General features: G+C 47.0%; 1 protein-coding gene across 4 annotated transcripts in view; it reads right to left on the minus strand.

Moving 5' to 3' along the window:
* PRRC2B (proline rich coiled-coil 2B) overlaps positions 1 to 18,021 on the minus strand; it is a 657,801-nt gene that overhangs the window by 265,666 nt on the left and 374,114 nt on the right. For 3 of the 4 annotated variants that reach the window (XM_086924792.1, XM_086924791.1, XM_086924790.1), the window contains exons 16-17: positions 7,838 to 8,081; positions 3,050 to 3,246 (exon numbers count right to left, since the gene is read on the minus strand). In XM_086924792.1, the coding sequence (XP_086780918.1) occupies positions 3,050 to 3,246; positions 7,838 to 8,081 (441 nt within the window). Of the gene's footprint in view, positions 1 to 3,049; positions 3,247 to 4,436; positions 6,378 to 7,837; positions 8,082 to 18,021 lie in introns of all 4 variants that reach the window. The other variant, XM_086924793.1, reaches the window with a different exon arrangement.

The following is an 18,021-nucleotide window of genomic DNA, read 5'->3' on the forward strand; positions in this document are numbered from 1 at the left end:
GGTAATTTAGCCTAGAAAAGTTTCGAAGTGTCAGCTTTTAAAATACAATATTATTCCTTAAACATCACTACTGCAACCAAAACGCTTTTACTTAACTGTTTACAGCTCATGTCCCGGGCCTGAAACTAGGATCCAGTCCTGTGGTTAGAAAAGTAATCTACAAAGTAAATAATTGCATTTAACTAGACATTTCCATTGAGCTCAATGTTGCATTGTGTTTGAAATTGAGTTGCCTATTGCAGCAAACTATAACTATTGTATTCAAAGAGTCTATTGTTATTTGAAAAGTATTTAAGTAAAGTAATGTGGAGAAGTGTGGCTCACTGGTTAGAGCAGGCAGGCCCTGAAGCAGAGGTCAGACCCGGGACCAGGGTTCAATTCCCGACGCGGCAGGGTGTTGAGCTCAAATGACCACAGACTCAATAATTCTCGCTTCGGTGCCTGACCTAATCATGGGTTCACACTCTGCAACACTGGGCATTAAGCTTGCTTAATCTCCACAACGGCCCCCCGCGGCGGGATGCCTGGCTTTCACCTTGGGGATGCCCTGTAGGGGCTATCTCACAGGGGAAAAACCAGGACGGGTTCCCAAGGCAAGCGCGGAGATACCCCTTCGGGGGTCGATTCTGGCGCTATATAAGAAATATAATAATAATAATAATAATAATAATAAGTATAAAAAAGGTACACCTGTATGTGAGAAAGTGTCATCTTTCTTGCATGGTATGCCCCCACTTTTTGCTGAATTGCTGATGTACTTTGACGGAGTGTGCCCTGGGCTCCTGTCAATCAGGTGCCCAGAGCCGGTGTTCCTGCCCTGAAACTGTTGAAACTAAAACCCATCGCTGGCCACATGTCAGCCCCTGGTAAATGGTACCCAGGGCATTGTGACCAGAGAAGACCCCTAAGGGCTGCAGCACTTATTGTGCCACCCTTAGGGGCCCTGTACCCTGACACACACTGCCATTGCAGGCAGAGTGGCTAGGTGCAGAACTAAACAAAGAGTCGACATGGCACACATTCCTGTGTGCCATGCCCACAAAAACTGCCCTGGCATACAGTCACCCCTCTAGCTGGGTGCACTATGCCAGTGGTGTGGGCACAGGTGAATGAGCCCTGTCCCCCTACAGTACCCAGGGCCATTCCTGGACATTGTAAGTGCAGTGATGCCATTAGGAGTATGTGGTGCTGGGAGGTTGTCATTACGAACACTGAAGACTGACAATTTTGATATCAAACGTTTCAGCACATTAAACCCGCACTGATGCCAGTGTGGGATTTAATGCCAAATGCACGACAGAGGCAATCTTAGAGGTGCCCCTGAACTCCCAGTGTCCTAACTGCGGGGCTACCGAGGCCGCCACCACCTGGACCCCTGGGTCGAGAGCCTGCCGCTCTCGGGGGCCTGAAACCATGCACATCCAGGGATGAGGTGCCAAGCCTCCTCCTACAGGATGAGCAGGGGAAGCTTCAAAGGCATGCCGCCTTTGTGAGCTTCTCCAGGCCACTTGCTGTACTCCGCAACTGGCCCCCACCAGTTCTGACCCCCACTCTGGCGAGAAGACAGGCGGGATACCCTAAGTGAGGAAAGGGTGTGCGCCAGCCTCTGACAACCCCACCCCTCAGGTCAGAGAGGCGAGGTGAAGCACAACTCTGGGCTCCAGCCATCTTGAGGATGTGGAGCCCTACCCAATCAGAGCTAGGCTCCTGCCCCCCCTCCCACTGGAGTGTGTTAGGATAGGGGGTGTACTCACCCCAGGACAGGGACCCATAGGTCCCTGCCCTTGCCCTACCTGTAACGCCCCTAAATGTAGTATTATGGGGCACCCTGAACCTTCCTTCCTCAGATCCAGATTTGAAACAAGAAAAGAAGAAGAAGAAAGATCTGCCGTGCAGCCGCTAACAAGAGGGCGACACCAACTGACTTGGCCCCAGCCCTACCGGCTTGTTGATCCTTGAACCTGCTCCTGCTAAAATCCCGGCGTCTCCTGCGGACAGCAACCTCGAAAACCACGGAGGACCTGCCTGCCTTGATCATCTAACGACTGGGACTCCCATGAGCAGTGGTTCTGCACAAAAAAGCAAAAACCCCTGGTGCCAGCCACATTGGCTGTGTTTCACTCATCGTCCGAACATCAAAAAAGCATTTACTCACCAGCAATCAGGAGAGATCCCAGTGCTGTATCTTTGAGCCCAGCACTGAACCTGAAAAGTAGTTATAACCGTGATTTACTGTTAACTCAATTTTCCTTCATAGGAATACATTGTCTGGTTTTTACCTGAAAATCTTTTAAGTGTCAATTTTCCAAACGTACAAATATTCCTTAAAAATCGCCTGTATAATAAAAACGACTTCTTTCAACTGCACCAGGGCTGTAAGAAGTTATTTTGTGTTTAACTTGTGTTGCATACTGCAACAACTGTATCTATTGCATTCCAAAGTCTATTGCTATTAGAAAATATTCTAATGCATCATCTCATTCTGAGAAAGTATTTATGATACCTACTTGTGGTTAAAATAAACTATATTTTTATATACAAAACAATTGGCCTAGAGTTCAGTTATTGAGTGTGTGAGACTGAGTGTGTACAACAAATGCTTCACACTGTCCTCTGATACTGCCTTATTGCACGACCAAGCTACCACTTTAGAGTGTAAGGTTATATCTAACTTTAGCCTCTGCCATACCTCTGGGGACTGTTGACTGTGCACACTGTACCTTACTTTGGTCCAGTATATACAGAGCCACTTTCTTACACTCGCCCACTATCATAAATAGAGAATAAGGTATTATCTATTTTTACCTCTGCCTATCTTTGGGGTTGCTGTGATGGTATGGAGTTAAAGAGGGATGCTGTGATGTGAAAAAGGAATGCTGCGGAGCTAGGGAGTGAAAAGGGATGCTGTGATGGTAGGGAGTGATAGCAGTGGTAAGGAGTAATAGTGGAAACTAGAAAAACAGACACCCCAAATTACCTTTTGCCTGCGCCTCTAGTTTTTTTGACAATTTCTTAATTGGGTTGTATTGTCACACAAAAGCGGACTTACTGCTGTAGCTGCCGTCATACTGCACCAAGGATTCTGCACTCTTTTGCATTGAGGATTTGGGCTCCTTGTCTTGTTTCTTCCCTGGAGTGTCCGGTGCATCCGTGCTGCTATGCGAGGAACGCTCCATGCTGTATAGAGAGTGGTTACTGCCACTGTCTAATCGGCTGAGCGCAGAAAAGGTCTCTTCCACAGGGGACCTGCAGCATCAAGAAAGTACAGTTTCATCAATAAAACAGATAGCACTTGATAAGTTCAACAAAACAGCAATTGCTTGCTGGGGAGGAGAGGGGTGGACAGGGGTGAACACTTTAGTCTCTAGCTAACTTTTCAGAGTTGCCAGTTCACATGTTATTTCAGGCTGCATAACAGCAGACAAAAAAAATTAACAAGACTCACAGGCATTATCTACAGACAGTGGCCAATGCTTTTCAAGAGGTGCAATCAAGGGATGATAAGGTGTAAGAAAAGTGTTTAGGAAAGAAGACCCAATCAAAGTGCATCAAAAATACTTTCAGGGGTGATACAGGTTTCAAGTTGAACACAAGAAAATGCCTCGCCTTGAAATGCATTACCACTATCCAAGTGCATAAACACGGTACACAATGAGCATGACATCACCATTATAACTACCCAATAGCCCTTTGAGTTAATTGACCAAAGACAACCAAAAGTCTATTTTAACAAGGAGATAAGGGATACAGTCTCAATTTCCAGTGATTTCTGGCCCATTTTTAAATTTATTGATTGAATTCTCCGCAAAAGATACTAATTTACCACTTAATATCTTAATGGCACAGCTCAGAATGCCACACTGTACTTGCATAATGGAACAACTTGAAATGTTCCCGTTTTGCCCTAGGGATTTGAAAGCTGAAGCTTGTGGCTGAACAGATTTTGAACAATGCTCATCCACAATTAAAGACATATGAGCCCCAACTCATTGGGAGAAAAAAGATTTGAGATTTGGTTTCCAAGGACAGCCAGCTTTGATCAAGTAGCAAAACACTTACATTCAAGTGATACAGGATCAACAATGTGGCACAGAAAACACCACAGTTATCTTCCCCTTCTGCAGTAAGAAAAAGCACGCTGCAATCCTGGGACAAGTATTTTTGCAATTTCAGAAATCGGTACAATATTTGGAAATAATTAGGCCTCAAGCTCAAATGCCCGACATCTGATTTTCAGTCTAATATTGGCAGGCAAGCTGGAAATCGCACTGAAAGTTGAGACAATTGAGGAAGCACAGCCTGTGCACCCCAATTTCAGTCAACTGTATGCACGTCCAATTGTCTAGGAATCTGCATGCAAACAAATCTGTGCAACTAAACTTTAACCAAGCAAGGTTTCACAAAGCACGGACTGTACTTTCAAATCTAGGGTTTACCTTTCGGTCTTTATTGGCGATCCACTGGGGTAGTTTTGAGCACTATTCCCACTAGACTTTACCAATTTCTCCACATACCCAGTGGTCTCCACCTTGCGGCTCTGCCTGTCCATGAGGGGTCTCTGGCTGGAGAAACTCCTCTTGGACATCTCCCGCTTCTCACCCAAGCTGCCACTTGACAGGCTGCCATCCACCTCTGGCGGGCCTTCCCGCCTCTCACTGAAGTCACTACTTTCAGAAGCAGTCTCCCACTCTTCAATGGCATGATCTGAGCAGTTATGGTTGGCCAGCTCTGGAGATCTTGTCACAGGTGGACCAGTTCTGTCTGATGGAGACAATATGGATTGCCCTGGCCACTGAATCTGAACTACATTTTCCACAACCGCATGAGTCAATTGGCCAACAGGGTCTTTCTCTTGTTGAAGGCGTCTGAAACGTGGTGGTTTGTCTTGCCGAGGGGCCCTTCTCCTCCTGGAAGCTCTATTGTCCATGCCCTCTGTATCATATTCTTCTTGAATAAAAGACCGCTCACTGCCTTGGTATTCATGATAAATCTTAACAGAAAAGGAGTCTGAAAACCGATTGGGATCATGCGCATAGTCACTCCCAGATAAACCTCTATATCCAAATGCTTCAGATGGAAGACCATTTCCTTGCCAACGGTTGCTTTTTCCCCGCCAGTTGAGACACTCCTTTGATTCAAAACTTCTCTGTCCAGATAGCCTGGGTGGCAGTGACCTTCCAAAGACTCTCTGAGTTAACCTTGAGTCAAGACTGCTAGGATCAGAGTAAATTTTATTTGACCTCCATGAGTCTTTTAAATCGCCTCTCTGTAGGTCCCTGCCTTCCCTTTCAGGAAGGAAATCTTCATTGCCATTATCAGAACCCCTTTCTCGCCGACGCTTGGGAAGATCCTCATATTCAGACCCTTCACTAGGTGTCTCACTGGCTACTCTGCGTCGTATAGGCCTGCCTCTTGTGAAGGCATTAATCTGGGTGAACTCACGAAAGCCCCGGCCTCTGGCACTGCTGTAGGTTCTTTTGCCTCGACCACCTCGGACAGTGAAATCCTTAAACGCACGGCTTCTTCCTCCGATTTGGCCTCTGTCCCCAAAAGCCTGCTCTTCATCTATAAAAATCCAGTTACTTCGTTTGATGGGAGGAAGGTCCTTGGCCTCTGAAAACTTGCTCTCACATGGTCTTGCTGAATTCTCTTTAGAAGGTTTCTCAGACACTCTGGTGTAACTGTTGTCACCACACATTTTATCCTCTAATAAGGATCCATCAGGACTAGGAGAGGAGCCTGAATAGATCCTGGCTTTATTTCCAATGGTGGAAGAGTTTTCAACTTTTTCTTTTGTGGTCTGCGCATGCTCTTCAGTATCAGGTTTTATCTTCAACCCCTTTGTCTCCTCCATCTTGAGGTCTTTGAGGATTGGTTTCTTATTAGAACCAGATCTCCTGGTCCTGCCAGTGTGTTCCGGACAATTGGTACTCCTCGTATCCTCGGAACCCCAGTGAACATTTCCTGCTGGCGACTCAGGAAACACTTCCTTCCAAGAATCTGTGTGAGTATTGTGGTCATCTTTGCAGGACTCCTCTTCCACACTACTAGAAGTGTCTGAAGATTTAGGGCACGGTGGTACATCCCATCCATTATAGTGAGCTTTATCACTCTGTATAAAGTCAGGGTCACTTAAAGGAGAACCCTTGAAGTTCCCCTGTCGGGCTCTACAATCACACTGGCCAAGCAGGATTTCCTGACGTTCAAATAACATTTCCTGACCTCTTCGAGGAGATATGCAGCAGCTATAGTGTACTTGGGGCTTCAGATCATAATTGCTGGTTGTGGAGTACTCTTCCCCTCGCTCCTCAAAGTGGTCTCTATGGGTGTGTATGCCCTCTGACCTTTCCACTGAGGCAGCATAAGCGCTTTCATTCCTAAAAGGAAATCAGAGAAAGGAGTCAGTGGGATTGGAGCATTGCTCCACATTCCATGCAGAGCCAAAGGGATTACGCTTACTGCGTACTCGTTCTACATCACAGCACATCTGACTGACTGCATTCCTCCCAGGACACAGAGTTTACACAGGCAACTCTTTGGAAGGCTGAAGCTCAACTACCTTGGAATAGCCTTCAAGGTGACCACCATCTGGGAAAGTGGCCACAAATGTCACAATCCCTCCTACAACAACTTAAACCAGGTTAAAGGACTCTTGTAAGTGGAGGGCAGGTAATCCATGAGAGTGGTGGGCTGGAGTCTGAGGGCAGAAGGGAAGGGGCAGGAGAGAGTGTGGCACATACATGCCTGTGACTAAATGGCCCTTTCCCTTGATGCCAGTTTTTTCTGACTTTTCTTGATGCCAGTTTTTTTCCAACACTGAACTGGATGACCGTGAAGGGCCACTGGGATGGAAAGAGATGCTTGGTGCCCCAAGGCAAATTTGACAGGAATAGGTTTTGCAAAACATGTAGGCATTTGGTGTAGAAAATTCCTCTCAACCCCCACCACACAAGAGACCAGAAATTCTACTTTTGAATTCCTCAATCATGTTCAATTTCTGCAATTGGCAAAACTGTCCCAGGATACAGACGGCTGAGCATGAAATCGCTTGGCAGATCAAATTAAAACAGACAAAAAATAAGAAAAATTGGAAGGGTGAAAGGGGAAAAACTCAAACGCAAATGTCGCCTGAATCTAAGGAAGAGGCGAAAATACGAGAGTCCACTCCATGTTAGCATCCAGTCACCTCAACTGTCTATCCAAATAAAGATGCAGAGCAGAAAAAAGAAATTGGACAGAAAGCGTGTTAATCTAATTTCTGGAAAACCTTCATCAACCATAAAGGTATTCCAAACACAAGGGTGAGAACGCCGATTAGAAGTTTCTCAGCCTTCATAAGAAAAAACTGCAATTACGAACTTGCCACACTCCAGCTCTACTATAAGGCAACCCTTTTCACATAAGCACCTTCATTGCAGAGAACTTTATGGAGGAAGCAAGTTTGCTTTTAGCGCACTTCTCATTCAATTGAGAGAATATTAAAACAAAAGGATTAATTACACTTGCTTTTGTAATTGTCAAAGTTTTTTAAAAACCTTCAGCAGAATCTGCTTACGAGTGTGAAAGTTGGGTGCGTGCTTGTGCGTCTGTTTAGTCAAGTGAAATCTGGCATCTTAAGATTTTTGTCACTTGAACGTTTGAAACCGATGTATTCACGAGACAAAACTGAAAGCAGAGTACTTTGATATCAGGGACACTCAAGGCATTTGACCATGCCTCAGTTTGAAAGGGTTCTCCATGAAGAGTGCGTGGAATACCTTTAATAAGTAAATGCCTCCTCTGCTTCACCCAACATGTCACAAATGCAAGGAATTAAAGTCATTGAGTCCAGACTGACCTGCTGTGCATTCCATCTACCCCAATGGCTTCAGTTTGTCTGTGTTGGGCCAGGGTGTAACCTTTGTTCTGAACAGGAGCATAAGTCTCCTGACTCCAGGACTGGGGAAGCTCTGTTGAAGGAGGCCGTCTCTCTTGCGGCATGGAAGGCTGGCAGTTCTGCTCATCAGGCCGGCAGTGGTCCGACCTGCACCCGCTTGGCCCGTTCATCGAGTCCTGCTGAGACATCTGTTTCATGGTCCCTGCTGCAAATAAGACAACAAGAATACATCTGGCAGTTGCAAACCGAAAGGACAATGCCAATTAGTTCAGAACCTAGCATTTGTTAAGGGCAGGGGTGTTTGAGTGCAGCCAGATCTATGACCAATGCTTCCCAGCTATGAAGGCAGTGGCTACACTATTCTAGTGCGTCATGCACCACTCACACAGTTTCATTTTACTTGTTAAGATTACGTCCTGCCAGTGAAACATGTTTATTCTAGTGTGGAGATTATCATCGAAAGCAGGCATCTTGACTGGGCCCACAAGAAGTTACAGAAGGGTGCGCGTCATCACCAAGATATCTTCTTTGAACAGATTTCATCTTTCCAAATTGCAATGTACAACCTGGGGACACTGGACAAAAGTGTCATGGCCAGTACAAACACTAAATAGAATTTAAACCAGCTTTTTTACAAAAGAGAACAATTTACAGAAACATGACAAAAAGAGAATGCTAATACAGCCAGATATAGGTTAGTGTAGGTTTGTGTAGAAGAATTCAATCTGCGTTTTAGTTATACATAATGAATGTCTTAGGGCATTGTGTAAATAAGTTTGCTGCCCAGGATATACATTATATAAAGGATAAGGGCCACTGTAAAAATAACAATTTACATAATCTTTAAATCACCGCTTGTCTGAATGAATTAGAATTAATACCAGGACCCCTCCCCCATCCTTCTTAGTCCACTGTTGTCAACTTCCAAGCCTAGCTGCATTCCTCCCATTTCTTGAATACCAAGACAGCCTAAACATTAAACAAACTTTGATTACGAACTCAGGCAATTTTATCCAGACTACCTCGACCACAGCTAGCCTTCAAATGAGGGCATCTAGGTTCTTTTACACTGAGCTGACAAGAGGCTGTGTCTGATCTCTGCATCCAGCTCTAACCCACAAGGAAGTAAATTGTATGCTTCGCGCTTAGAGCAAACCTTCCTGTGCTGTCCCAAGTATTAGCCTACACATAGTATCCTGCTCAATCACACCTGGCTCTCCTAAATCACTTCCTTGTGGATAACACAAGACCCTTCCAAATGCTGCACTCAAAATGTTACGTAACATGTAAGCATCTGTCTGTGGTATGCAGTGCTGTAGATTCACATGCTTTGCATACTCCTGCCATCTGATGTTTGGTTCGGATGTGTGCAAGTTATTTTTCTTTAAAGAAGTCTTTCGAGTCACGAGGTAGAGTGACTCCTTTTGGTGATAATGCACATGGGAATTAATTCCATTGTCAGATTGTTTACACATATGGCGGGTGAAACTGGAGTGAGAAAATAAGTTGTAAGTAAAGAGATGTCCATGCATATAAGTAAAGAACAGAAGAGAAAAGAAACTGCTACGGACACAGGTGTCCGGAGAAGATGGTGGGGACGTGAATCTACAGCACTGCATTGTAGGAAACTAGATTTTTGTTGCAGTAGTCACCCCCCTCCCCCCACCCACTTATTGCCTGATATTTGATGCAAATATGACTTAAGTGCACTGGGTTCCTGCTAACCAGGAACCCAGTGTCAGTTTTCTTTCCCCAAAACAAAACAACTGGTCACTTGATCCTCAAGTGACTAGGCCTTTAGAACCTCCGTAAGTCTTTAGTAAGTGGTACTAAAGAGGGTGTGAGAAAGTGCCCTCTTTCTGCATGGTTGCCCCCACTTTTTGCTGAATTGTTGATCTGCTTTGACTGAGTGTGCCCTGGGCTCCTTCTAATCAGGTACCCAGGGCCTGTGTTCTTTCCCTAAAATTGCACTGAAACCTAAACCCAATTGGCATCCCTGGCCACAGGTGACCCCAGGTAAATGGTACCACAGGTACCCAACTGTAACCAGAGAAGGCCTTTAAGGGCAGCAGCACTTATTGTGCAACCCTTAGAGGTCCTGTACCCTTGCACACACACACACTACCTTTGCAGGCTGCGGTCTTGGTGCAGAGCAAAGTGAAGAGTAGATATGGCACACATCTGTGTGCCTCCAACCCACTGCCCTGGCATAGATCAGTCAACCCTCTAACCCTCTGGTGCACTATACCAGAGGTGAGGGTACAGGAGCATGAGCCCTGTACCCCTAAAGTGTCTAAGTCCATTGTTAGAAATTGTAAGTCCAGTGCTACCATTAAGAGTATAGGGTGCTGGGAGTTTCATTACGAACTCCACAGCACCATAATAGCTACATTGAAAACTGACGTTTGGTACAAACTTCTCAGCACATTAAAACCCTACTGATTCCAGTGAGGGATTTAATGAAAAATGCGCTTGGAGGGCATCTTAGAGATGCCCCCTGAAAAACGACCAGCCTCTGGTGGGTTCCCTGACTGGTACACACCAGCCTGCCACCACGAGACATGTTCCTGGACCCCTAGGGTGGGAGCCTTCGCGCCAAGAAACCAAGCCATTCCTGGGCAGAGGTGTTCACACCGCTGCCAGGAAGAACAATCTGTGGCAGGGGAGCTTCAAGGGCCTGGCTGCACAACATGCATCAAATGTGAAACAAATTGAATAAATCCAAACGTTTGTTGTGTTTTGCTGGCGTTGTGCAAGGAAGGTAGACATGGCATTTAGTGTGTTACATTGTGCAGCATATCCATGAGTAACATCTGCAGCAGGGCTCCAATTGATCATGCTGTTGGAAGGGACTTGCATGGCATTCTAAATGCTGCAGTTATACATGCTAAATGAACATTGAAAAAGAACTGATGGACAGAATGCAGAACAAGGTCATACATTCACCCCAGTACAGAGATCTGGGTCTACATTCATGGCACTCTAAGCATTATGTACTTTATACTGCACAAAACCATTTGTTGGCACTCAAAATGTATTTAAAAGTGTATATCCCATGTACATAGAACACATATCCAGTATTGTAAATGTTATTTACATTGTGCGTCACACGTACATAGCAACCTATACACGTGCACACAAAAAATAAAGCACTCTAAATATTCATTAACTTTTGCTCTTTATGTACATTTACTACTTACTTGGCCTGCTACATGGTATTATTCTCAGCCAGCCATGAAATTCTGAATGTTACTTACAGTTTTTATTAGCTTTATTGAAGTGCAGTAACCCTAAATTCGCAGTGCAGCTACTCCAGTCTTTTGAGTCAGCAGCAGATGGGATATTTGTTTTTTAAATGTTCCTATTAATGTAGACTGAAAAGAAATATTCCCTTATATGTTGTTTTTTTTTTAAACGTTGGTCTGGTGTATTCAAAAAGAAACTAGTCTACAATACTTTGCTTGTATTGGAGCATATACCACACTGGTGGTAAGCCCTCTAAAGTTTTTTTTGTGCTGAGGCCTAGAGGGCTTATAGCACACCTATTGCTTCCTTTTGCCACTCACATTGGCTTACCTAGTTGATAGCTTGCCTTGTCCCAGCTTCCTCATTCTGAGTTATCCCCTCCCCTGAAGCATAACCTCTTTGCCACCTCTTGGACTGGATGGCTTCTAACCTTCCACTGCTCACTTCTTGGGAATTACTCTTTAGGTCGAGCCTATCAAACAGTGCTAGTTGTCTGGTTGCAAAAGATCTAGTGTGCGCTTACAGTGGTCTTTCAGCCCATCCATTACTTACCATTGCTTACTTTATTATCATTCATTTGCTTGCATCTTTTTCAAAGAGTCAAGTTTTTTGTGCGTTTTCTTTGCCCTGGAGCATAACCTCTTTACAACTCTTACGATTGGATGATTTCAATCCTTCCACTGCACATATTAAGAGAACTGCTTTTTTCTTTTTCATTCAGAACTCCATGAGTGCATGTTTTTGCTAGCTCTCTCCCGCTTGTGCTGCTTCACCTCTCAGATGCCCACACCCAGGACTGTTTGTCCCCACCCCTCCTAGCTGGTCTTTTAAATCCAGCAACAGAGATTTATTTTGAAGGGTATAGCTTAAAAGCTGACTTTGTGTTCTTTTTTGTTTTAACTCCTGCATTCCACATATTGCGTGACAGCATAAGTTCGGGACAAAGGCTCTCCTGGTGCTGGTGGAAGGGCAGTATGTTGCACTCAGCTGGCTTCTGAGGCAAAAGGTGTCCTTAGCATGAGACTTCTCCCAGAGGTCAATAGATCTGTCCCCAATCTGCAAGGTCTGTCTCGTATGCCTCTCCTTTCCGAATTTCACAGTGCTCCATGTTGCTTTCTCCATTGTGTGCTATTCCCCACGCCCCTAATGTTGCTTCTTCCCCCTGGTGTGCTGCTTTTCCTTCACTCCCCATCCACTACATGCTTCTTCCCACCCTCTACTGGTCCCCATTGCATACCCCCTCTCACCCGCTTGGTCCAGTTTATATTTTATTTATATATTCATTTATTTGCCTGATTTCGTAGACACACATTCATAGTGACGCATGCGTGCATCTACAAAATGACAGTACCAGTACGGTTATTGCATCTTATTTAATATAAGCTTTTGACTGCAGGAACCAGCTTATTGCAATTGGTATACATCATCGCTAAATGGCATAGGCAAAGCCAAGGGGTCCCAAAGGCAAGACCTATTGGCTTTGTGTTTATCAGAATTTGTTTTTCAAACTGGCACCAATGCCCTTGTTCTCCAAAATCTGCAATACTGACCAGCTAAATTGTAGAAACTTTTATAAACTCTGCTTACCCATGTCTGCTGGGGAATGTACTAGAATTGAAAAAACAAGGTGCATTTCAATGTTTTTATTTGGTCTGCTAAACAATTCAGCTAAAATAGATGGAGTAGTTTCTGTCCTGTAACTCCAGTTCTGTAGTAGGGGTTTCTCTGTTATAGTCATAATCTAGTGAATAGTCCCACCCATGTGCGTGGACCCCGGAGCAATCAAAAATAATCTCTTAAATTGTCAAAAAATGCAGAACTGCAAAGACACTTCAGAGAGAATTTAAAGATAGATAATGCAGCCTATATCCACAGGCTACACTGTCCAGTACTTCAACTAGAAATTCCACCAAAAAAACCACACAAACAGCACAGCTTGCCCAGTTTCCTCCACAGAGAAACTTTCCTCTACCAGCAAAAGGCTCTGGAATGATAGAGAGGAAGGTATGGACAAACAAGCCCTATAGGCTGCCATTATGTGGCTCAAACAGGATACTGAGCCTTTAAGAGAACTCTCCAGAACTTCTCCCAGTATCCCAGAATGCACAGCAGGTCCTTTTACTTTCAGTTCTTTTTGAAGGCGTAACACGCCCGACCTGTAGCATTCCTTACATGAATATCTTTCTCCACCGGGGAGGAGGGCGAGCGCTTATGACTATAAAAGAGGTACCCCTACTACAGAACTAGAGTTACAGTACAGAAACTACTCCTTCTATAGTAGGGGACCTCTGTGTATAGTCATAATCTAGTGAATAGAACGGCAAGCCCATCCCCACACCAAAGCGGCGGTGGGGAATAAAGACATAACACCACTACTATGCGAACAGATTTCGCAGCGAAGCCTGCCCAACCTGAGCGTCTGTCCTGGCATCAGTGTCCAGACAGTAATGCTTAGCAAAGGTATGGACCGACTTCCAAGTGGCCGCCTTGCAGCTTTCTGCAATTGGAACATTATGTAGCAAAGCAGTCGTGGCAGCTTTGCCCCTGGTGGAATGAGCCTTAGGTTTACCTCCTAAGGTCTTATTAGCCTTTTGGTAACACAATTGTATACATGACACAATCCACCTAGAAATGGACTGTTTGGAGGTAGCAAGTCCGGTCCTGACTGATCCATAATTGATAAACAATTGGTCTGACCTACGAATAGCTTTGGTTTTATGCAGATAAAATTTCAACACCCTCCTAACATCCAGGGAATGTAGAGACCTTTCCGCTGGAGATGAAGGATTCTGAAAAAACGTAGGCAAAGTTATGGTCTGGTTGACATGAAAATCAGAAATAACCTTGGGAAGAAATTTAGGGTGAGTACGCATAACCTTAGCAGCATGAAATACAGTATAAGGTTATTGGCAACAACGCCTGAATTTCACTCACCCTGCGGGCCGATGTAATGACCACGAGGAACGCCGCCTTCCAGGACAGGTGCTGCAACGAAGCCTTATGAATAGGTTCAAAAGGCTTCTTCATCAATCTGGACAGCACCACATTCAATTCCCATGAAGGCGAAGGAAGCCAGACAGGAGGGAATACTTTCTTCAAGCCTTACAAAAAATCTTTGATCACAGGGATCTGGAAGAAGGAAGTCTGTGAAGGGCATTTCCTGTAGGCAGTCAATGCAGCGAGATGAACCTTAATGGAATGGAAATTAAGGCCAGACTGTGCCAAATATAGAAGATAAGGAAGGATGACATCCTCCTTACACGTCGTAGGGTCATAGTTCTTGGACTTGCACCAGACGCAGAATCTCTTCCACTTGTAAGCATAGGAAGTCCTAGTTGAAGGTCGCTTAGCCTCCTTCAGTATGTCCATACAATCTTCGGGTAGATTCAAATGGCCAAATTGCACTCTCTCAGGAGCTATGCCGCCAAATTCAAAGACGAGAGGTTTGGGTGCATCATCTGCCCCCCGAACTTCGTGAGAAGGTCCGGCCTACACGGCAACCGTATGTGAGGAAGAAGAGACCGGTGAAGCAGGTCCGTGAACCACCACTGTCTGGGCCATTCCGGGGCGATCAGTATCATCCGCGCCCTGGACCGGGACAGCTTGATTAGCACCGGAATCAGGGAAATGGGTGGAAAAGCGTACAGAAAGCTGTTCGACCAGTCGATCCATAGGGCATTCCCCAACGTCCCCTGTTGGTAGTACCTGGAAGCGAAGTCTCGGCTTTTGCTGTTATCGGCGGTGGCGAACAGATCTACATCTGGAGTCCTGCACCTTGCGAAGACTTCTCCCAGCACTTAGTAGTTTATGACCCATTCGTGGTTTTCCTGAATCAGTCTGTTCAGTGCGTCCGCCTGAACATTCTGCACACCTGGCAGATGGGTAGCCGTTATAGTCAGTCCTCTGGCCAGAAGCCAGTGCCCGATCGCCTGCGCCTCCTGCGACAGAGTGCGTGATCTCGAGCCCCCCTGCTTGTTGAGGTAATACATCATGGTCGTATTGTCCGTCTGTACAAGCAGAGTTGGTCTGAAAGGACGGATGAAAGGCCTTCAGTGCCAAGTGAACAGCTCTGAGTTCCAGGAAATTGATGTGGTACGTGGACTCCGACGGAGACCACGTCCCTTGAATCTGTAAGTCTCCGGAGTGCGCTCCCCATCCGTGGAGACGCATTTGTCACGATCGTCTGTGTGGGAATGTCCTTGTGGAAGGGAACCCCTCTGAGGAGATTCTCTGCTGAACACCACCACTTCAGAGACTGAAGAGCATGCAGAGACAGTCGTATCGTGTCGTCCCAAGAACCAGTCCTCTGATCCCACTGATCCTCCAAGCACTCTTGCAGTGGTCTCATGTGCAGCCGAGCGTGAGGAAGATACAAGAGGTCATTGACCCCCAGTAGAGAAGACACCGTCCTCACTGTTGTAGATGGAGCAGTCATAAGAGCCTGAGCCTTCCGAAGGAGTGATAACCGTTGCTCCTCCGAAGGAGACACGCTTGCTGACAGCGTATTGATGGAGGCTCCCAAGTACTGTATGCATTGGACCGGAGTCGGGACAGACTTGGACATGTTTATGTGCAACCCAGCTTGTTCAATAGAACGCACGTCTTCTAGTAGTGTGCTTGAGCTTCCGATAAGGAGGAGGCCTTGCTCAACCAGTCGTCCTGGTACGGGTAGACAAACACCTTGTTCTTCCGCAGGTGTGCAGCTACTACTGCCATGCACTTCGAGAACGTCCTGGGCGCAGACTTCAGCCCGAATGGCAGTACTGTGTATGGATAATGATTAGCGCCGACTTGGAATCGCAGGAACTTCCTGTGTTTCTGTGCTATGGGCACAGGGAAGTACGCATCCTGTAGGTCTATAGCACAAAGCCAGTCTCCCTTTTGCAGCTGAGGGTAAATCTGCCGCAACGACAGCATGCGAAATCTTTCTGCGAATCCACTTGTTTGCTTGCCGCAAGTCCAGAATGGGCATGAACTCATTCTTGTCCTTCTTGCGAACCAGAAAGAACCTTGAGTACAGACCTCTTCCCTTTGAGGCAGAGGTACATCTTCTATTGCCCTTTTCCTTAATAGGATGTCGGCCTCTGCCTGGAGCTCGCGCAGCTCACCGGCGGAATAGCTGGAGGCGGGCTGGTGAACCAAAGACTGTATCCATTGCAAACAATATTCAGCACCCACTTGTCCTGAGCAATTTTTCTCCACTCTGCCAGAAAAAATTGAACGCTTCCCCCCACCGGAGTGGGTAACGGATGTAGGGGAAGTAATCGCTCAGGGCCTAGACCCAGCCAGCCCTTTGGTCGTTGCTGCGGACTGTTGGCCTCCTCTGCCCCTCTGGCGCTTCTTGATGGGCTTCCGGACCTGCTGCTGCTGTTGTTGCTGCTGTCCCGAAGTCTGCCCTCACCCTCTGCCAGAAGCTCCGAACCGTTTCTGGAACGGGCGGTAGTTCTTCTCAGGCTTCTCTAACCCGACAGCCGTCAGGGTTTCGGCTTCTGCTTTCATACGGGCCATTTCATCGTCCGCATGCTTGCCGAACAGGGTTTCCCCCCAGAAAGGCAGGTTGGCCACCCGCTGTTGCTCCTCCGGCTTGAGTGAGGTGAGGCAAAGCCAAGCGTGAGGTCGTTGGTTGATGCCGTGGCAGTATCCATGCGCCGCCAGGAGATGCACATCAGCAGCCACGCTGATGATCTGATTCGACACCATCATCCCCTCATTTAATATCTCCAGAAAATCCTCTTTCTTGTCACGAGGGAGGAGCTCAGCGTACTGCTGGAGGGACTCCCGTAGGGCACGATCATATGGCCCCAGCAGAGCCCCGGCACTAGCAGCCTTCATGGTGGTAGATGCCGTCCCACAGACCTTTCTGCCTGCCGAGTCCAGCCAACGGCTGTCCTTATCAGGTGGTACTGTTGAAGGAGTGGTGGTATGCTGCTTCTTAGCCGCCGTCACAATAACGGAGTCTGGTGTTGGGTCCATTCGAAGAAAAGCCGGGTCAGATTCCGGAGCCCGGTATTTCTTGAGGAGCCTGGAGGGAGCTGCCTTCGCCACCGCCGGAGTGAGACAACTCCTTGGCGGGCTCTACCAATCCGGGTACCAACGGCAGCAGCGGTCGAGACAGATGCTTTTTGTGGAGCGTCTCGAAGATCACCGTGATCCCTAGCTTTGCCGCACCCCTCAACAGCACTTCCTGGAAAGAGACTATATCGTCAACGGGCGACACCCTCGTCCCTGGAGACTCCTACAGTGTCGGTGAATAATCCCTGGTGGACGAATCCATACGGGATCTGGATCTGCGCCTCCTGTGACGTCGTCTAGATAGAGATGACGACCGGCCACGGCTCCGCGATCTCCCTTTCCGGCCGGAGCGGGAGCGCGATCTTCTCGGCCGATCCCCAGGCCTCACAGGAGCAGGCGATGGTGGCCTGGCCGGGAGCTTCGGCTGAGGGGTCCCCTTAGGCGTCGTTGGATATCGTGGCAACAAAGCCGTCCAGGGTGGAGCCACAGGTGGAGGAATGGAAGAAAGAGGCGGTGGCGGAAGTTGAGGTGGGGTGGGGTGGGGTTCCGCGGAGGCGGACCCTTTGGCCAAGGAAGAGGGTTAGGCTACCTAGGTTTAGTAGGTATATACACTACTGAGTACACCGAGCCTGGTGACTATCTTCTTCCATGGCGATGATGGCGAACCAACCGGCGACCTCCTAGCGTCAGGACACCTCCTGTGCTTCCTTGGCATCAAAGAACGCCGCCTCGATGTCGAGGAACGTCCTCGACGTCGACCGGTGGAGCCTCCTCGACGGCGGGTATCCCCTCGACACCGATCTTCTCCTCTTTGCCGACAGCGAACGGCGGTGTCGCCTCGACGGCGAGAGCCGACGCCGGGCCTTTTCTCGACGACGACGTTGACG

This window comes from Lissotriton vulgaris, chromosome 5 (genome assembly GCF_964263255.1).
Source record: "Lissotriton vulgaris chromosome 5, aLisVul1.2, whole genome shotgun sequence".
In the NCBI taxonomy this organism is placed as follows: domain Eukaryota; kingdom Metazoa; phylum Chordata; class Amphibia; order Caudata; family Salamandridae; genus Lissotriton; species Lissotriton vulgaris.